The sequence below is a fragment of the Schistocerca nitens genome, chromosome 8 (assembly GCF_023898315.1).
Source record: "Schistocerca nitens isolate TAMUIC-IGC-003100 chromosome 8, iqSchNite1.1, whole genome shotgun sequence".
NCBI classification, from domain to species: Eukaryota; Metazoa; Arthropoda; class Insecta; order Orthoptera; family Acrididae; genus Schistocerca; species Schistocerca nitens.
In genome coordinates this window covers 304339142-304359663 of record NC_064621.1, presented here as the reverse complement: position 1 = coordinate 304359663, position 20522 = coordinate 304339142, and the positions used below count along the sequence as shown (strand labels likewise).

Below are 20522 nucleotides of genomic sequence, written 5' to 3'. Positions count from 1 at the left end.
AGATGGCGGCTCACCTCCAACTGCGCAACGCTACGCGCTGTTAACATCCAGCTGCCGCTGCCCAACACTACAATGGCAGACAACAATGCAAACTAGCCACAGACTGCACACAGCACAGCCAGTGATTTTCATACAGAGCGCTACGTAACGTTGCCAGTAAGAAAACATAAACAGCCTACTTACACTGTGTATGATGCACTTTTCAGAACTTAAACTTTCAAAAATGCAAATTAAGCTCCATACTTATTTTTCAGGAAAGATGGACGACGGCCAAGCACTGCCATTGATATGACTTCGAATGGAACAACTAAGGAGGCAAGACTGGTAGTAAAATTCAAGGAATTTACAACGACTGATTGGCCTGTGGTGAGTGTAACTGCCAGCTACATTGTCATAAATTTACTGTGTAATGATAACGTTATTGCTGGGAGTTGTTATTAAGAGTGTAATCAGGATATGAGTGCAAATTGTATGTAGCTAGGGTACGTTATAGTGGCGTCGCAATAGGCATAGTGGGCAGAAAAGTGCTGTCATAAGCATCAATGTGGTGTCATATTAATGTTGACACAATAGCGCATGTCATGTATCACTGGCAGCAGCATCAGCACTTCTTTACTTCCAAGGTCATACTGGGAACCGCAGATGCCAAGGTCAAGATGGGGGGGGGGGGGGGGGGAGTACCCTGCCAACCCCACGCAGTTCTGCTAATTTTGCTTGAAACATCCACAGAACTGAATGTCCCTCGCTCTGCAACTATTTTTGCATTACCGACTTTCAAAAGTTCCTTTAAGAACTGGCTCACCAGTCAAATTGCTAATTTTTTTCCTTTATTGTTATTACATTCCCCGTGCCTCATACCAGCAGAGCGATGGGCTGTCCGTGGTAGAGGCGACCCACTGTTCAGTCAATGGATTAGGAATAAACAAGAAACAGATAACGGGAGATACATACACTGGCTTTAAAACCCTTTAAAGGGAAAAAAATAAAATAGAAGTTTTGAGATACACAAAGGATGACTTTTGCACAGGTATTTAAGAAACAGTAACAACATGGATAACAAGAAAATCAGATATAGGAATCCCACATTTAAAACATGTTGCCGAAACACTAACCTGTAAAAGAAGCACTTTTCTATCAGTAGAAATTGGAAGACCATGCCACGGGATAGGAAGTCAGTTGTTGAATGGGGAAAGGTTGGCCAGTGAACAGAATAGGAATGAGGTGGTATAACGATGAAGGACTGGTGCACTGCAGTCATGGGGTGGCTGTTGGGACAGAAGAGGGGTGGAGTAGAGGTGGGAGCTGGTGACACTAACAGTTGTTGGGTAAATGAGGTGGGGAAAGAACGGTAGAAGGAAAAAAGAGGGGGTAAGGTGATGTGGAGAGGGGAGGGGGACGAAGGCCTAATAAGATGGACTGGGTGGGGTGGACATATGTCTGGTAGGATGGGTAAGTGTCGGTAGAGCATACACGATCTGAGAGGAGGAAATGGTTAAAGTTTCCTTGGGAGAGCGTATGGATGGCGTATAAATTGATGATTGGAGGAATGTGTTGGCAAATGCGCAGCTGCATATGAGGATTGGAAAGTAGAGAGGAAACGATAGGATTATTGGAGTCGAGTTTGTGGATGATGTGCCCGCATCTCGTGGTCGTGCGGTAGCGTTCTCGCTTCCCACGCCCGGGTTCCCGGGTTCGATTCCCGGCGGGGTCAGGGATTTTCTCTGCCTCGTGATGGCTGGGTGTTGTGTGCTGTCCTTAGGTTAGTTAGGTTTAAGTAGTTCTAAGTTCTAGGGGACTTATGACCACAGCAGTTGAGTCCCATAGTGCTCAGAGCCATTTTGTGGATGATGTAGGCTGTTTGGAGGTGTTCAACGTGAGTGAGGAGAGACTGGAACCTGATGAGGTGGTAAAGAATCCTCAAGGGGGAAGCTTGTGGACCTCTGGTACAGGACCGAGCGGAGGGTCTGATCAGGGGCTCAGACGGGTCTGCGACCTTGTAGGCTGCAGATTCCGAGTCTTGCGCCACGGAGTGACTGGGCTTCAGGTTCCACTGAATAGGCCAGGAGTCCACTACAGGCAGGAGGCGGCTATGAGGGTAGCAGGAGCTGTGTGACGTGGACTGGGTGGTTTTTTAGGTTAGAGGATTTCAGGAAAACACAAAAAGGGCTTCAGTCTCAACGGGTGTAGGCCGAACACAGGAAGAACGTAGATACAGGAACCATCGGCATAACAGTTGTGAATGGTCGTAGCTGTGCTACGAAAGTACCAGAGCTACAAGCACTAATAGAAAGCACTCATGCTCAAATCGTTATAGGTGCTGAAAACTGGCTAAAGCCGGAGATAAGCTCAGCTGAAATTTTTGCGAAAATTCTAACTGTGTTCCGAAAGGACACAGTTTGCGGTGTCGTGTTTGTTGCTGTTAAAAGTAGTTTATCTTGTCCCAAAATTGAAGTGGGTAGTTCATGTGAGTTAGTATGGGCAGTGGTCATTCTTGGTAACCGGAATAAAATAATAATTGGATCCTTTTACCGATGTTCTTGAGGACAATATTACAGAAATGGAAGAGAATGTAGATGAAGATGAAATAGAAGATATGATACTGCATGAAGAGTTTGACAGATCACTGAAAGACCTAAGTCGAAAGAAGGCCCCGGGAGTAGACAACATTCCACTAGAACTACTGACGACCTTGGGAGAGCCGGGCCCAACAAAACTCTACCATCTGGTGAGCACGATGTACGAGACAGGCGAAATACGATCAGACTTCAAGAAGAATGTAATAATTCCAATCCCAAAGAAAGCAGGTGTTGACAGGTGTGAAAATTACCAAACTTTACGTACGAATGGAAAATCTGGTAGAAGCCGGCGGGGGGGGGGGGGGGGGGAGATCAGTTTGGATTCCGTAGAAATGTTGGAAGACGTGAGGCAATACTGACCCTAAGACTTATCTTAGAAAATAGATTAAGGAAAGGCAAACCTACGTTTCTAGCGTTTGTAAACTTAGAGGAAACTTTGACAATGTTGACTGGAATACTCCCTTTCAAATTCTGAAGGTGGCAGGGGTGAAATACAGGGAGTGAAAGGCTATTTACAATTTGTACAGAAACCAGATGGCAGTTATAAGAGTCGAGGGGCATGAATGGGAAGCAGTGGTTGAGAAGGGAGTGAGACAGGGTTGAAGCCTATCCCCGATGCTATTCAATCTGTATATTGAGCAAGCAGTAAAGGAAACAAAAGAGAAATTTGGAGTAGGAGTTGAAATCCATGGAGAAGAAATAAAAACTTTGAGGTTCGCCGATGACATTGTAATTCTGTCAGAGACAGCAAAGGACCCGGAAGAGCAGCTGAACGGAATGGACAGTGTCTTGAAAGGAGGATATAAGATGAACATCAACAAAAGCAAAACGAGGATTATGGAAGGTCGCCGAATTAGATCGGGTGATGCTGCAGGAATTAGATTAGAACATGAGACGCTTAAAATAGTAAATGAGTTTTGCTATTTGGGGAGCAAAATAACTGATGATGGTCGAAGTAGAGAGGATATAAATTGTAGACTGGCAATGGCGAAGAAAGCGTTTCTCAAGAAGAGAAATTTGTTAACATCGGGTGTAGACTTAAGTGTCAGGAAATCGTTTCTGAAAGTATTTGTATGCAGTGTAACCATGTTTGGAAGTGGAACGTGGACGATAAATAGTTTAGAAAAGAAGGGAATAGAAGCTTTCGAAATGTGGTGCTACAGAAGAATGCTGAAGATTAGATAGGTAGATCACATAACTAATGAGTAGGTATTGAATAGAATTGGAGGGAAGAGAAATTTGTGACACAACTTGACTAGAAGAAGGGACCGGTTGGTAGGGCATATTCTGAGGAATCAAGGTATCACCAATTTAGTATTGGAGGGCAGCGTGGAGGGTAAAAATCGTAGACGGAGATCAAGAGATGAATACACTAAACAGATTCAGAAGGATGTAGGTTGCAGTAGGTACTGGGAGATGAAGAAGCTTGCACAGCAGAGAGTAGCCTGGAGAGCTGAATTAAACCAGTCTCTGGACTGAAGACCACAACAACAACAATAAATCCGAAATTGTACTAAATACATTCTATGAAAAGCAGTTAGTTCATGAGCCCACGCGAATAGTAAACGGTTGTGTAAACACACATGACCTCTTAGCAACAAATAATCCTGAGCTAATAACAACAATGAAAATGGATGCAGGGGTTAGTGAACAACACAGGGTTGTCGTAGCTAGATTAAATATTGTAACACCCACATCCACCAAAAATAAACGAAAAATATACCTATTCACAAAAGCAGACAAAAATTCACTTGACGCCTTTTTGAGAGACAATCTCCACTCCTTCCAAATTAACAATGTAAGTGTAGACCACATGTGGCTTGAATTCAAAGAAATGCTATCGGCATCAGCTGTGAGCTATATACCAAATAAATTAACAAAGTACGGGGCTGAGCCTCCTTGGTACACAAAACGCTTCAGAAGACTGTTGCAGAAACACCAAAAAAAAAAAAAAAAACATGGCAAATTTAAACGGACGCAATGTCTCCAAGATCGGCGATCTTTTTACAGGAGCTCTAAATTCAGTCGGGACTTCAGTGCGAGATGCTTCTAATAGTTTCCACAATGAAACTTTGTCTGGAAACCTGACAGAAAATCCAAAGAGATTCTGGTCGTATGTGAAGTATGCTAGCGACAAGACACAATCAATTTCTCTTCTGCGGGACAGAAATGGAAATACTATAGACGACAGTGCTGCCAAAGCAGATTTACCAAACACGGGCTTTCTAAATTTCTTCGCAAAAGAAGGCGATGTAAATAGTCCAGCATTCGAATCAAGAACAGCTGCCAACATGAGTAACGTAGAAGTAGATATCCTCGGAGTAGTGAAACAACTTAAATCACTTGACAAAAGCAAGTCCTCCGGTCCAGACTGTTCACCTATTAGATTCCTTTCAGAATATGCTGATGCAATAGCTCCATACTCAACTATCATATACAACCGTTCGATCGACGAAAGATCCGTATCCAAAGACTGTAAAGCTCGAGAGGTCACACCAATATTCAAGAAAGATAGTAGGCGTAAACCATTAAATTACAGGCCCATAACATTAACGTCGACATGCATCAGGATTTGGGAGCATATATTGTGTTCGAACATTATGAATCACTCGAAGAGAACGGTCTATTGACACACAGTCAACACGACTTTAGAAAACTCACATGAAGTGTTGAGTGCTACTGACAAGGGATTTCAAATTAATTCCGTATTTCTATATTTACAGAAGGCTTTTGGCACTTTACCACACAAGCGACTTGTAGTGAAATTGCATGCTTATGGAATATCGTCTCAGTTATGTGGCAGGATTCGTGGTTTCCTGTCAGAGAGGTCACAGTTCGTAGTAATTGACAGAAGGTCATCGAGTAAAACAGAAGTAATTTCTGGCGTTCCCTAAGGTAGTGTTATAGACCCTTTGCAGTTCCATATATATATAAACCATTTAAGAGACAATCTGAGCAGCCATCTTAAGTTGTTTGGAGATGATGCTGTCGTTTGTCGACTAGTAAAGTCATCAGAAGGTCAAAAAAAATTGAAAACGATTTAGAAAAGGTTCGAAAATTGGCAGTTGATCTTAAATAACGAAAAATGTGAGGTCATCCACACGAGTGTTAAAAGGAATCCGCTAAACTTCGGTTACACGATAAATCAGTCAAATCTAAAGGCCGTAAATTCAACTAAATACCTAGGAATTATCATTACGAACCACTGAAATTGGAAGGAACACATAGAACATGTTGTGGGGAAAGCTAACCAAAGACTGCATTTATTGGCAAGACACTTAGAAAATGTAGCGGCTCTGCTAAAGAGACCGTCTGCACTATGCTTGAACTAGCCGTCTGAATATGAACCTGTAATGTTCGAAAGCGGTAACAGCGCTATTAAAATAAATAGATAGCACTCTAAAAAGTAGCTGTTTGCTGTTACCTTCTGTCAAAGAGTCAACCTATATTTTGTACACAGCCACAGCCTCAGAATGTCAGTTTTCGACACAATAGCAAGATGCCTCTTCATTTCTGAATAACTGCTGCAACCTACAGCCTTCTGAATTCTGAAACTGCTTACTGTAATCATCTCTTGGTCTCCATCTACGATTCTACATCCCTGCCCCCCCCCCCCACATATACACATACACACTTCCTTCCAATACTAAATTAGTGATACCTTGTTGTCTCAGAATGTGTCCTACCAACCGCCCATTCTTTCAGTCAGGTTGTGCCACAGATTTTTTTGCTCCCCAAGTCTATTCAGTACCTCCTTATTATTTATGTGATCTACTTACCTGATCTTCAGCATTCTTCTGTAGCACCACATTTCAAAAGCTTGTATTCTCTTCTTGTTTAACCTGTTTATCGTCCATGTTTCACTTCCATACCTGGCTACACTCCATACAAATATATTCGCAAAAGACTCCCTGACACTTAAATCTATACTCGACATTAACAAATTTTTCTTCTACAAAAACGCCTTTCTTACCAGTGCCAATCTATACTTTACATCCTCTCTACTTCGAGTGGCATCAGTTATTTTCCTGCCCAAATAGCAAAACTCAACCACTACCTTAAGTGTCTCGTTTCTTAAACTAATTCACTTGGCATCACATGATTTAATTTTACTACTTTCCATTATCCTCGTTTTGCTTCTGTTGATGTTCATCTTTTATCCTCCTTTCAAGACACTCTACATTCTGTTGAACTGCTCTTTAAGTCCTTTGATATCTCTCATGGAATTACAGTGTCACCAGTCAATCTCGAAGTTTTTATTTCATCTCCCCGCGCTTTAATTTCTATTCCAGATCTTTTTGTTTGTTTTATCGCTTGTTCAGTGTACAGATTGAACAACGTAGGGGATAGATTGCAACCCTGTCTCACTCCCTTCTCAACCACCACTTTCCTTTCGTTCCCCTCGAATCTTGTAACTGCTGTCTGATATATGTACAAATTGTAAATAGCTTTTCGCTCCCTGTATTTTACCCTTGCTACCTTCAGAATTTCAAAGTTATTATTCCAGTCAACATTGTCAATAGCTTTCTCTCTAAGTCTACAAATAATATAAACGTAGGTTTGCCTTTCTTTAACCTATCTTCTAAGATAAGTAGTAGGGTCAGTAGTTTCCCAAAGTCCGCTTCTACCCGTTTTTCCACTCTTCTGCAATGAATTCGTATTAGTTTGATAATACTCACAACTACTAGTACCTACTGTCTTTGGAATAGGAATTATTATGTTCTTCTTGAAGTATGAGGATTTCGCCTGTCTCATTCACCTTGCTCATAAGATGCAAGAGTTTTATCAAGGCTGGCTCTCTCAAGGCTATTATTAGTTCTAATGGAATACTGTCTACTCCCTGGAACTGGTTTCGAGTTAGGTCTTTCAGTGCTCTGACAAATTCTTCTCGCGGCGTCATATCTTCCGCCTCTTCTTCATCTACGTCCTCATCCATTCCTATAACATCGCTCTCAACTACATCACCCTTCTATATACACTGCATATCCTCCACTTTTCAGCTTCCCCTTCTTTGCTTGAGACTGTTTTTCTATCTATTTTCTCCAAAGACTCCTTTAATTTTCCGTTAGACAGTATCTAGTTATCCCCTGATGATATATGCTTCGAATCCTTAACTTTCTCCTCTAACAATTCCTGCTTAGCCGTTTTGCACTTCCTGTCACTCTCATTTTTTATATGTTTGGATTCCCTTTTTTCTGCCTCATTGACTGCATTTTTCCATTTTCTCCTTTTATCTGTTAAATTCAGTAACTTCTGTGTTACTCAAGGATTTCTAGTAGGCCTTGTCTTTTTCCTACTTGATCCTCTGCTGACTTCACTATTTCATCTCTCAAAACTACGCATTTCACGTCTACTATAATCCTTCCCCCTGTTTCAGTCGTTCCTTAATGCTTCCTCTGAAACCCTCAACAACTGTGGTTCTTCCAACTTACCTAGGTCCTAATTCTTTAATTTCCTGCCTTTTTTTCAATTTCTTCAGTTTTAACTTACAGTTCATTACCAATAAATGGTGGTCAGAGTCCACATTTCCACCTGGAAATGTCTAACAATTTAAAGTCTGATTCCGAAATCTCTGTCTTACCATCATATAATCTATCTGAAATCTTTCGGTATCTACAGGTTTCTTCCACATTTATAACCTTCTCTCACGTTTATTAAGCCCAGTGTCAGCTATGATTAATTATGCTCTGTGTAAAATTCTACCAGTCATCTTCCTCTTCCATTCCTTTCCCCAAATCCACTTTTACCTACTATATTTCCTTCTTGTCCGTTTCTTACAATCGAATTCCAGTCCCACATGTCTAATAAATATTCGTCTCTCTTAACTATCTGAATAATTTGTTTTATCTCGTCATACATTTCTTCAATCTCTTCATTATCTACCGAAATGGTTTGCATATAACCTTGTACTGCTGTAGTACATGTGGCGTCATGTCTATCTTGGCTACAATAGTGTGTTCATTATGCCGTTGATACTAGCTTACCCGTGTTCCTTTTTTCTTATTCATTACTAAACCTATTCCTGCATTACACCTGTTTGATTTTGTATTTATAACTCTGTATTCACTTGACCAGAAATGTTGTTCTTCCTGCCACCGAACTTCGCTAATTCCCTCTACATCTAACTCTAACGTAACCATTTCCCGTTTTAAATTTTCTAATCTACTTGCCCAAGTAAAGGATCTGACCTTCCATGCTCTGACCTGTAGAGTTCCAGTTTTGTTTCTCCTGAAAACGAAAGCCTCCTGAATAATCCCCGTCCAGAGATCTGAAAGGGGCACTATTTTACCTCCGGAATATTTGACCTAAGAGGATGCAACGATCATTTAACCATATAGTACAGCTGCATGCCCTCGGGAAAAGTTACAGCTGAAGTTCCCTCTGCCCCCTGCCATTCACAGTGCCAGCCTTTTCGTTAGTGTTAGAACGCCAGATTAGTCAATCATCCAGACTGTTTCCCCGCAACTACTGAGAAGGCAGCTGTCCCCCTTCAGGAACAACACTTTGTCTGTCCTCTCAACAGATATCCCTCCATTGCGGTAGTACCTACGGTAGAGCTATCTGCGTAACTGAGGCACGCAAACCTCTCCACCAACTTCAAGGTCCATGATTCGTGGAGACGGTGTAAATTATTATAGATTCCCAAAGTGCTGTAAGAAGCTATCTTTCAGCTCGTCTGACGCTCCGCCATTTCTGGTGCACCTCCTGCACAAAGGCCATGCGAGCGGCAGTCGTCCAAAATCCCGGCTTTCGTTGGTGCTGCTCGTCTTTGTACCTGTAGTCACCTGTACCGGTCACCTAGGTGGACATGCCGCAACTCGCTCTGAGCCCTGGGCCCGCAAGTATTCAGCTGTACTACAGTTCACCTCCCCACACACCAACTCCAGGCAGTCAAATCACTCGCCTACATATGCGTGACATTACACACTTGAGAATGAGCGTCAAATATAATACGAGTCGATTTCAAATTACGGTTCACTCGTTTTGTAAGTTACTGTTCCTGATATTAAGGTGTAGTCATGATGAGAGGAACTGCTTTATTGAGGCAAAATTTCTTAAATTCCTGTGATAAAGAGGTGGGTGAGTTACTGCTTATCAGAACCTTGTCCAGCCTCAAAACATAACATATTTTTGTTACATGTTGGATGTTAACTCGAGTTGTCATTTCTTTACTGGGAAATAACCAAACAAAACGAGTAAATGTGTTAACCACGACAAATATATACCTCTTACGGCTTTTTGTATAGGGAAAAGGTTCCAGATAATTCACAAAAATTATTTATCGGCCTCTCTTCTTAGCTGAAATGTAAGAAATCTTGATGAGAATTCGAATTAGGTTTAGTCATCCTACAGTCCTGACAGTGACTGAATAATTTCCGTTCGTTAGAATTCAAATTCTCCCTAGTTTAATGCCCTTTAATTTTCGTCATTGTTTTCCACGTAACGAAGATATGCGAAGACAACTGGAATCAGTTCTTGGCAGTGCCAATTTTTTCATTTACATCGCTGTGGTTACTGTAGTGAACTCGTTAAATTAATTTTGTTACATCAGATACCATGAAAATTACCAATGAAGTGGCCCCAAGCTGGGTGCCAAAAATGTTGTGAACTCGAGAAATTAAATGAAATCAAACACAAAGGGTGCAAAATTAAGGTTGTAAAAGATCGCTTATATAATCGAACCATGAAAGAAATGTATTTATTTCCGTCCTGTTTAAACAAACCGAAACCAAGTTACACATCTCATGGCCGATTTGACTGGGTATGGACACGATTCAGTTGTTAAGGAGAGTGGGGAAGGAACGAATCGTCTCAACATTCTTCGTAATCGTTCGTCTTATACTGCTGTCGGCGGTAGGCGCTGCGTCGGCGCGGCGCGTCGCGTCAGAGCTGTGTTGCACGGGTTGGCAGCCCTCTTCAGCAATCACGGCTTTGTGGCGGGGCCCGGGTACGGTCTCCGAGTTGTCTGCTCGTTGTCGGTTGCCTGGCCGAAGCTGTGCTATCACGGCGTCGGAAGGCGGATGTTGGCGATGATGGAAGAGCGCCCATGCCCTCTCCCTTCTTCCGTTTCTCCACTACCCCCCCTCCCCCCTTCTCGCTTTTCCTCCATCTCTCAGCTCAGTTCCTCTTCGAAATATTCTCCCTTTCGGCGTTGTCATTGGCGGACAAAATTTTCAATGCAGCCCAATGATAGATCACCGTTTCATCGCCAGGCCTCTCCGTGCGGGGTGGAAATTTTCTATCTGGCGTGGGCTGGCGTGTGGCTTGTGAATCGGCATCTTTCTCAGGATTTCACATTCTTAAAGTGTTTCCTGCATTCCGAGGCTGTTGGGAAAGCAGCTACAAAACACTTCTTCATAACCGCTCTCTCTGCATCAGCCCTGGACACTCATGTTTGGGCTCCGTCTCAAAATCTGCTGGCGTCAGTCATTTACAAGGAATGTCCTCACTGTCGAGAAAAACATCTTCCGACTTCTTTCACACGCCTCCCTGCGCCAATTCCCCGAGCTTTTTGTACGGTGCCCCCAGTGCCCGTGTGGTGCTGGAATTGTCGGCAATCCCTGCTTTCTAGTGCAGGTAAAATGACTGCCGCCAGGCCAGAAGAATTCAGGTGCTTTCGCGAGTACATTCTTGGCGTTCCGTCCTAATGGCTGCAGGTGTCATCAGCTCTCGGCACGCTTCTCGTTGTCAGATGGACCCTTCGCATCGTGGCGAGGCGAGGACTTTGGACCGGCTTCCCGCTGTGTGCTTGCAGAATGTGCAGTTTCCCTCTTCTTGGGGGCTCGCCCCAGGAAGTCCGGTCCTTCTTCCTCCACGGTCGCTCACAGAAACTTGGCGAACGCGACTGCTTTCGGATGTATTACAGTACAGTAAGATTAAAGACATGCTTCAACATGTACTGATCCTCATTAGGTTGCTATTTGATGTTAGTTTTCCGAGCACCTTGATTATCTTTTTTCATTCAAGTTACTGAATAACTAAGGTATTTCATTCAGGACTGTATAAACACATGCTAGTTTCTAGCTGATTTGTGATTAAGTGGTTACTTACATTTCACACTAAATCATATGGCTAAGAGCATCAGTTCTTTGATTATCAGTACCCCTAATATGTTCGACATAGAAATGGAGGCAGAAATCCTGACAGCCCAGCGGGCAAACCTACACATTTTGTAGGGCCTGGCCAAAATGCTCACGAAGTTCAGGAAAGATTTTACTGTATACAATACGTCGTCTAGGTAATTATTACGTCGCACAAACAACAGTTCGTGGGGTTCTGGTATTCAGCCAACAGAGATTCCTTTGAAAACCACTTGTAGCTGCCCGACCTCACGTAATGTAAATATGAACAGTTCGAGTGATGAAATGATAGTACAGTATAATAAGATACTGAAAGTTCTGTAGTGTATGTGTGCGTGTCTATGTGTTGTTTTCAATGCAACACTCCTGACTTCGTCTCTGCTAGTTGGCTGCAGTCGCAATTACACGTTTGATAAATAAACAGAAGTTTTAGAAGCGAGTGTTCAACTAATGCAGCCTTCATAAACCGCACCTGGTTTATGATCCTAACTTAAGAGAGTAACTCCTATTGCCACGGGGACATTACATTTCGTCGCTCATACCCATAAAAAGCATAACAGCGGAATATACTTCTCTTTCACTGATCTGTGCAATCATTGGTGTAGTTTGACAGCACATCACTTAATTAACATTTCCAAATTCGTGTAACTAATGGATTCAGTAACCACTGTTTTGTACGTTTTACGTCTTCTTGTTACTTTTATTTCTTTTTGATGTCCAGATATTACCAAATTTTTATAGATTTTCGGCTTGGATGTGATCTACACCTCAGGTACATTTATTTATATCCCATACATCCACTAAGGTACTACGGAAAAGAGAAGCAACATACTGTGCATGTCTTGCACCCATCTGCAATCACAAAAGATGTTGTCTCAACCTTCAGGGCTCATTTTTGTTGACGTTCACTACTCGTAGCCGATTTACCATTCTCAACGTCTTCTACGAAAATTTAATACCAGTACTTCATCCTCTCCACGTAGGCAGCAGCTTGGCGGTCCTACGACATCTGCTTTCCTGGTGGGAGTAAACTGGGAAGGCAATAGTCGAGTGCCGAGCGTGTTACTCTGTGCGTTGTACCTGATATAAGACTACGAAACTGACAGGGCTTTTTTTTTAATGTTGAAGATGTTATGTAGTTGTTACTGTGTTAGTTATCAATTTTTTCTTCCTAAGAACTGCTGGTCGTTTCATTAGAGGTGCGAACGTTCTCTAATTGTGGAGTGGAATTCTCAGTGATGTTAAGTTCCAAAATGCTCATAGCTGAGATTTTCGGTCTCATAAGTGCTAGGTTCCTATTCATCAACTTCGGGATGAAACTGATGGCGAAACTGGAGTCAACTCCAGCTGTCATGACCTCTTGAAAAGTGTTAAGTGCCACTCCGATCTTACAACCGATGAGAAGCAGCTCAGTATTGTTAATGTTGGCGGTATTGAATTGAGTGCGGATCATGCTTTATGAGGCGAAATTATATACATAACCTGTATTTAAAGTGAAAATGGTTATATTTTATTGTTATGATCGTGCCTGCCAGTCCAAAATTAAAGAGAAGAAATCTCTAGCACTTGATGTGACTGAGTTTCATATTAAAATTAATTATATTAAATTGTGATTTAAAATTGAAACCATTTTCTAGGATAGATATTGGTGATTATATCTTCGTAATTCATTCTTGCAGAAATTATGTAAACACAAATTCCAATGCGGAGAACTCGACAAATATTTGAAATTGCATCTCTTCACTAAATGCTGTAAGCTAGATCTCATAAGCCAGAAAAAATAATACATAATATGTCTCCGTGGGAGAGATCCAGAGACACCAAAACCAAATAGCGAGAGTGAAGATGAAAGTAAGCAGCAGATTACTGCAGTGTACAGTGTCCCAAACGGGAAAGGTGAGATACTTAAGGTTTGCAAAAATACGTTCATGATGAGGAACGATGCAGGCCGCAACGAAACATAAATGTTAAATTCTAAAAAAAGACAGAGTGGTAAAAGTTACATTGACAATGGGAAACCTAATGCACCATCTAAGTATACAGATGATGACGAGAGCAGAGTGAAAAATAATATTAATTCATTTACAAAGGATGGAACCCATTCGTCAAGGGCAAAATTTATCACCCAGTTTCTGAGTCCAGAATTGAATATCCACAGACTGTCAATTGCGTTTAATGAAATATTTCCAAATAACGAAATTGGATACAAACACTATAAGAAAAGCTTTCAGAAAAATTTCCCTGAACGGAAATTCCGTCATCCACAAGACATACACATGTAAAACATGCAGCAAACTACAGTGCGGAATTCGAGGGCAAAGTTCACAAAGCGTACCCACAAAACACGCACTAGAATTACACATACGTAAAGCAGAAAGCGCTACGGACAAGATGAAAGCCACAACTGCTTTAGTTCAAATGCCAAGAAGTGAAATATCTATTAGTTCTATGGATTTGCAGAAAGTACTCTATGTTCCTACACCTATTCGTTCTAAGAATTTTCATCGTCATCACTTGAGCTTTTTTATCTTTTGCATCAGCTTAGGTGACACACGCACTTCCTATGTGTGTTAATGGTATGAACGTATTGCTCTGAGAGGGGATTTAACGAAATAGCTTCATGTCTTTTACGAATTATCAGTGTTGCTACTACAGAACGAAAGGACCTACATACGTATAGTGATAACTGTGTAGGATGAAATAAAATCAGAATAATAATATTTTGTGTCTGTTTCTAATTTCTCTTCGAATTTTTGAAGTCATTCAGCAAAATTATCCTGAAGCAATCACAGCTATTTACAGTGCTACAGAGATTTTGCTCTTGTTGAGAGGCATAAAAGAATAATGAAGTCATTTATCCCAGCAAAACTTTGGAAAGTTATTACATCAGGAAAAATATAAATAAGTTCAAATGGTTCAAATGACTCTGAGCACTATGGGACTCAACTGCTGAGGTCATTAGTCCCCTAGAACTTAGAACTAGTTAAACCTAACTAACCTAAGGACATCACAAACATCCATGCCCGAGGCAGGATTCGAACCTACGACCGTAGCGGTCATGCGGTTCCAGACTGCAGCGCCTTTAACCGCACGGCCACTTCGGCTGGCTATAAATAAGTTAAAAGACGTACACATAGAGGTAAATCATTTCCTTGACTTGCAATCTGTTGCAGACTCCTTAATTTCTATTAAAAAATGAACATAACAAAAGCCTCCTGCTTCTGAATAGATGCGAGATATCCTGGGAAAGTTTTGACGAAAACAATTTTCAGTGATATAAAAAAACGCAAGAAATTTTATGTTTTGAAAAAAGTAAAGCCATTGAGGGGTATACAGGAAGGTTAAATACCTGTCTACATCTACATCTACGTGGTTACTCTGCAATTCACACTTAAGTGCGTGGCAGAGGATTCATCCAACCATTTTCATACTACTTCTCTACCATTCCACTCACGAATGGCACGTGGGAAAAGGGAACAGCTAAATCTTTCGGTTAGAGCTCTGATTTCTCTTATTTTATTATGATGATCATTTCTCCCTACTTAGGTGGGTGTCAACAAAATATTTACGCATTCGGAAGAGAAAGTTGGTGATTAAAATATCGTAAATAGATCTCGCCGCAAAGAAAACCGCCTTTGTTTCAGTGACTGCCACCCCAGCTTGCGTATCATATCAGTGACACTCTACTCCTATTGCGCGATGACACGAAACGAGCTGCCCTTCTTTGAACTTTTTCGATGTCCTCCGTCAGTCCTACCTGGTAAGGATCCCAAACCGCACAGCAGCATTTCAGTAGAGGTCGGACAGGTGTAATGTAGGCTGTCTCTTTAGTGGGTCTGTCGCATCTTCTAAGCGCAGTCCTTGTTTCGTCTTCCCCACAATATTATCTATGCGGTATTTCCAATTTAAGTTGCTCGTAACTGTAATTCCTAGGTATTTAGTCGAATTGGCAGCCCTTAGATTTGTGCGATTTATCGTATACCCAAAATTTATCGGATTTATTTTAGTACCCATGTGGATGACCTCGCACATTTCTTTGTTTAGTGCTAATTGTCACATTTCACACCACACAGAAATTCTCTCTAGATCATTTTGTAATTGTAATGGATCGTCTGATGATTTTACTAGACGGTAAATTACAGCGTCACCTGCAAACAATCTATGGGGGCTACTCAGATCATCACCTAGATCATTTATATAAATCAGGAAGAGCAGAGGGCCTATGACACTACCTTGCGGAACGCCAGATATCACTTCTGTTCTACTCGATGATTTACCGTCTATCAATACGAATTGTGACCTCTCTGAGAGGAAATCACGAATCCAGTCACACAACTGAGACGATACACCATATGCACGCAATTTGATTAATAGTCACTTGTGAGGAACGGTATCAAAAGCCTTCTGGAAATCTAGGAATAGGGAATCGATCTGAGATCCCTGTGTTGCACAAGAACGATATTTTCTGAATCCGTGTTGGTTATGTATCAATAAGTCATTTTCTTCGAGGTGATTCAAATGTTTGAGTACAGTATATGCTCCAAAATCCTACTGCAAATTGAGGTCAGTGATATGAGTCTGTAATTCAATGGGTTATTCCTATTTCCTTTCTTGAATATTGATGTGACCTGTGCTACTTTCCAGTCTTTAGGAACAGACCTTCCGTCAAGTGAGCGGTTGTATATGATAACTAAGAAAGGCGCTATCGTGTCTGCATACTCTGAGAGGAACCAGACTGGCATACCATCTAGACCGAAAGACTTGCCTTTCTTAAGTGATTTGAGTTGTTTCGCGACAGCTAAGATATGAATTTTTATGTCACTCATGCTAACAGCTGTTCTGGGTTCGAATTCTGGAATATTTACTTCGTCCTCTTTCGTGGACGAAATTCGGCAAACTGTATTTAGTAACTCCGCTTTAGTGGCACCATCATCGGTAACATTTCAATCGCTATCGCGCAGTGACGGTATTGACTGATTTTTTGCCTAAAAGATCATAGTAGTATCGTTGCTGAAAAGAAGAAAAATGTGTTGTCAATGTTGAACTGCATTCCTGAAGAAGTAAACTTATCTACATTGAATCCTGTCAGGATTAATAGTGAAAAGTGTTCATATTTCATACTGCTTTTAATTCCAGTCTTTTTGGTGAAGATATTTAGTGTTATTATTGTTCGAAAAATATGTTTTTGCAAAATCAGTGACAAAATACTTCCATGTTTCATACCGTTGAACCCCAGTTTTGTACTGGTAAAAACATTTTAATTATATTAACACTTAATCGCATGCTTTTGTAAGGTAAATGACATAACACCTTTCAGAGGAAATCTATCTTAGTTTATCACTTTTCCTCATTTCAGATTTAAATATTACATTATACCCTTTTTAGCTCAATGTTGTTTACATATGCTTAATATGGTAAATAGTCAAACAAGAATACTTTGATATAGTTTCTTATACAAGAACCAATGCAAATACTTTATTAATATATCATTTTGTTTATAGCTAAATAGCAATGTTTTGTCACTTAGTGCCTTTGAGAATGCCGATTTTCAGTTTTTTTTTCATCCAAGTCACATTAATAAGTGTAATAAGGGTGGGAAATGATCAGAGTATGAAGCATTGGCGAGTGCTGTTTCATTTGGTCTTCACCCTCCTACCAGTTCTTCCGTTTCTTACCACCAGAACTCTATAATCTACTCACAGCATACTGATAACTTTTCTTTTTTTTTAGTTAAATGAAGGTTTTTCTGTTTCACTCTTAGATATTTCATGTCTTCATTATTAGAAGCAATTTTTATGAATACAATTCAGTTGATTATTCTAGCTGAAGTGTTACATATTTTTGTATAATTAATCTTTCTTTCAGGCTTTTGTGATGCCCAAAGAAGGTATCCCTTACTACGGCATCACTCATTGGAAGTTCATTGAATATATGACAATGTACATTCAACGCTACGTAATTACAGAGGTATGTTATGGTAAGCAAAGATTAGGTCATTATATCACAGAGCTGTAATAACGTTTGTGAAGTCGGAACACAGACGGAGCATCATGAAAATTCATTTAAAATTAATCCGAATCAGACTTAATCTAAGGTACAAAACTATCAGTACAACACAACAGTATCACATGCCACAATCAGTGTTCGGTAAAGAACACTAAATGGTGCAACAAATCTTCTACGTATTATAGTATACATTAGAGGGGCTTTTTAATTTTGTGTCATGGGAATTTTGTTTTATACCATACTGTAGCTAAGTTTAAAATACAGCTCTACAGACAACTATCACGATTCTGTCGCCTAACAAAACAGATACATGCCTGCCCACCTAGAAAACAAAATACGTGGTAATTAAGCTTCAGACCAGGTATATACTTGGTTTGTGAAGATTACTAATCACAAAAATGTCATCCCGATGCTAACAGTTTTCGCTTCGTCTCTTTTCTATTTGTTTTGTTTTACTTTTACTCGCGTAACAACTCATACATGAAATATGTTACTACGAAAAGAGCCCCGAAATACCTTTTAGTGATGCTGTGCCGTGACTTTCTTGGGATCATTAATTTTCAACAAAAATAAATAAATATTATGTTCGTATTCTTCTGGGTCTGGCTTTCTATTAAAGGAACATTTTTTCGTTACTGTAACTCACTATAAAGTTCAACATACTGTATCTTCCCTACTTTATAGTATTGAAAAGGTTAATGAAAATTACTTTGTTATGAATACTGATGTTACAGTTCGCAATGATTGTTCAACATCAAAATTTTGCAGTGGATTTTTGTTAACAGTAAAACACCAATAAGTACCACGACTAGCACAAGAACATGAGACTATTATCGGAGAAAAAGACATTTTTACTATAAGGTTTGCCAGACCAGAACTAAGCACAGCAAGATTTCTTTTATGTTATGAAGGTAAATTATCTTTTTTGTACTGTTAGTAATATATTATCAGCAGCCCGCGTCAACCTGCAAAACACATCATAAAATCTGCTGCTCTGCTCTGCAAGTCCGAAAGCTGAAAGAAATAATTTTATTTCACTATTACCTTCCCGCTTCTTTGCGGTATGATAGATTTCATTTAATGCAGTTTGAATGCGCCGCGGCAGCGACTCGTTCGTTCGTAGCGCAGCTCTGCACCACGAATAATATTTAAATAACTGAAAATGTCTTAAAGGGATGGGATAATATACCAGGCAAGCTTATTACAAATCATAATGCAAGGTTTCACTAAGTAACTCTATTCAAAACATTTAAACAAATCAATTAATTATTACACACCTTTACAATGAGTACGTAATGGCGTCCCTCTCTCAATCTTGACAAAAGAATGCTACGCTAGCGTACAATATACCGTCACAGGCTATCCTACTCACGTAACTCCAAGAAGACGACAGAGAAATTAATGTTCGTTCTGTATTATTTATACTAGTCACACATTCTCATCTTTGTTTGATATTTAATAAGTATCGTCTGTGGCGGTTTCAGTACTCGCCGACACAGATATTATCTAAAATAAATAAAAAAAACAGTACATAATTTTATACAAGAACAAAACATGACACACAATGTTTTCTCTTTATTACAAAATATGTCTTTTGCTAAGAGACGTTACAATGCCCCCTGGCAGCAATTGACTAACGTTAAGAATGTTCGGCAATATGCTGCCACCAACGTCCGTTTTGTCCTTGTTTGTCACCTTATTTGGAATATTCACTATTCACTTCTTTGCTCTTTTGCACTATAGTTTTAATTACACTCTTTATGGTTTTCTCACACTTTGCGAGGTGACCGTAAACCTAGTCCCAGGGTCATTACAGTTTTCTGGCTCCCCCATTCGGGCTACGTGCGGTCAGAAAACCTGGGAAAACTGCGCCGGAGCCAAGGTCATCTCGCCTGGTTTGTCTTAAAACACAGTTTGATTGTTCATCAAAAAAGGTTGGAATTTATCCAATGTTCACAGATAACAAAGGTTATTTATGACAAAATGTTAAACCTTTAGTCTCCTTGTTAAAAATGTACCTTGTACACTCTTTCACATTCCTGATAATATTTGTGTTCTGTGTCACCCTGAAAGTCAATCATTAAACAGTTTTACAGTAGTGTAATGGATTGTCTCTACACTTACTCACGACAAATGTTCTACCATGGTATGTCATTCGTGTCAGTTTGCTTCACTAATGTGACGAAAACATATAACATATATCACCGAACAAATGAATATTTTGAGTCTATACACAGTAAACTAAAGAAAAAAAATGTTTGTCACGTAATTTCGTGTCCAATAAATCATTTTCATATTATTACATTAACAGCATAGTTGGTAATGTTCGGTTGAATGTCAACAATGTCGTACGGAGCGGGCGGCGCGAAGCAATTGTTGCGTAGCGTCGTCTGGAACGCGGCGTGCCAACGACCGCTGGGGTCGACGACCTGCTCGCCGTAGCAGCGACGGAGTGTTGGGGTGGCGCCCGTGCAGTCGCGAACCGCGCCGAACCATCTACCAATGTCGGCGTGTTGCAGTTGTTTCCCGCGACCGGCTGGCTGGCGGCACGGCACCCGTCTCTGCTTCTTCGCATGGCTCCCCGTCACAACGCATGAAACAAATATTCCACAACAGTGTACTGCCTTTAAGGATACAGATTATTCGCTGTGGAAGAAAATGCAATTTGGTTAAAAGCGTTTATTGTTCAGTAAGCCGTCGTTTCGCTGGTATGCACAGGATGTTTTGGCGTGATAACGGGTTTCTTGTGGCTTCACAAGTGAATTGCATTGTGACACTGGTATTTAGGGTTCGTCACACGCACGTTGTACTACACACTTTCATTTGTTCTCACGGTCGATACGCTGCCAGAGCATCTCTC

The 20522-nt window shown here is 40.6% G+C and overlaps 1 protein-coding gene across 1 annotated transcript in view; it reads left to right on the top strand.

Annotated features, from left to right (window-relative positions):
• LOC126199539 (sodium channel protein Nach-like) overlaps positions 1–20522 on the top strand; it is a 174505-nt gene that overhangs the window by 8407 nt on the left and 145576 nt on the right. The window contains exons 2-3 of the mRNA XM_049936459.1: positions 255–366; positions 17522–17623. Of these exons, the coding sequence (XP_049792416.1) occupies positions 255–366; positions 17522–17623 (214 nt within the window). The remainder of the gene's footprint in view (positions 1–254; positions 367–17521; positions 17624–20522) is intronic.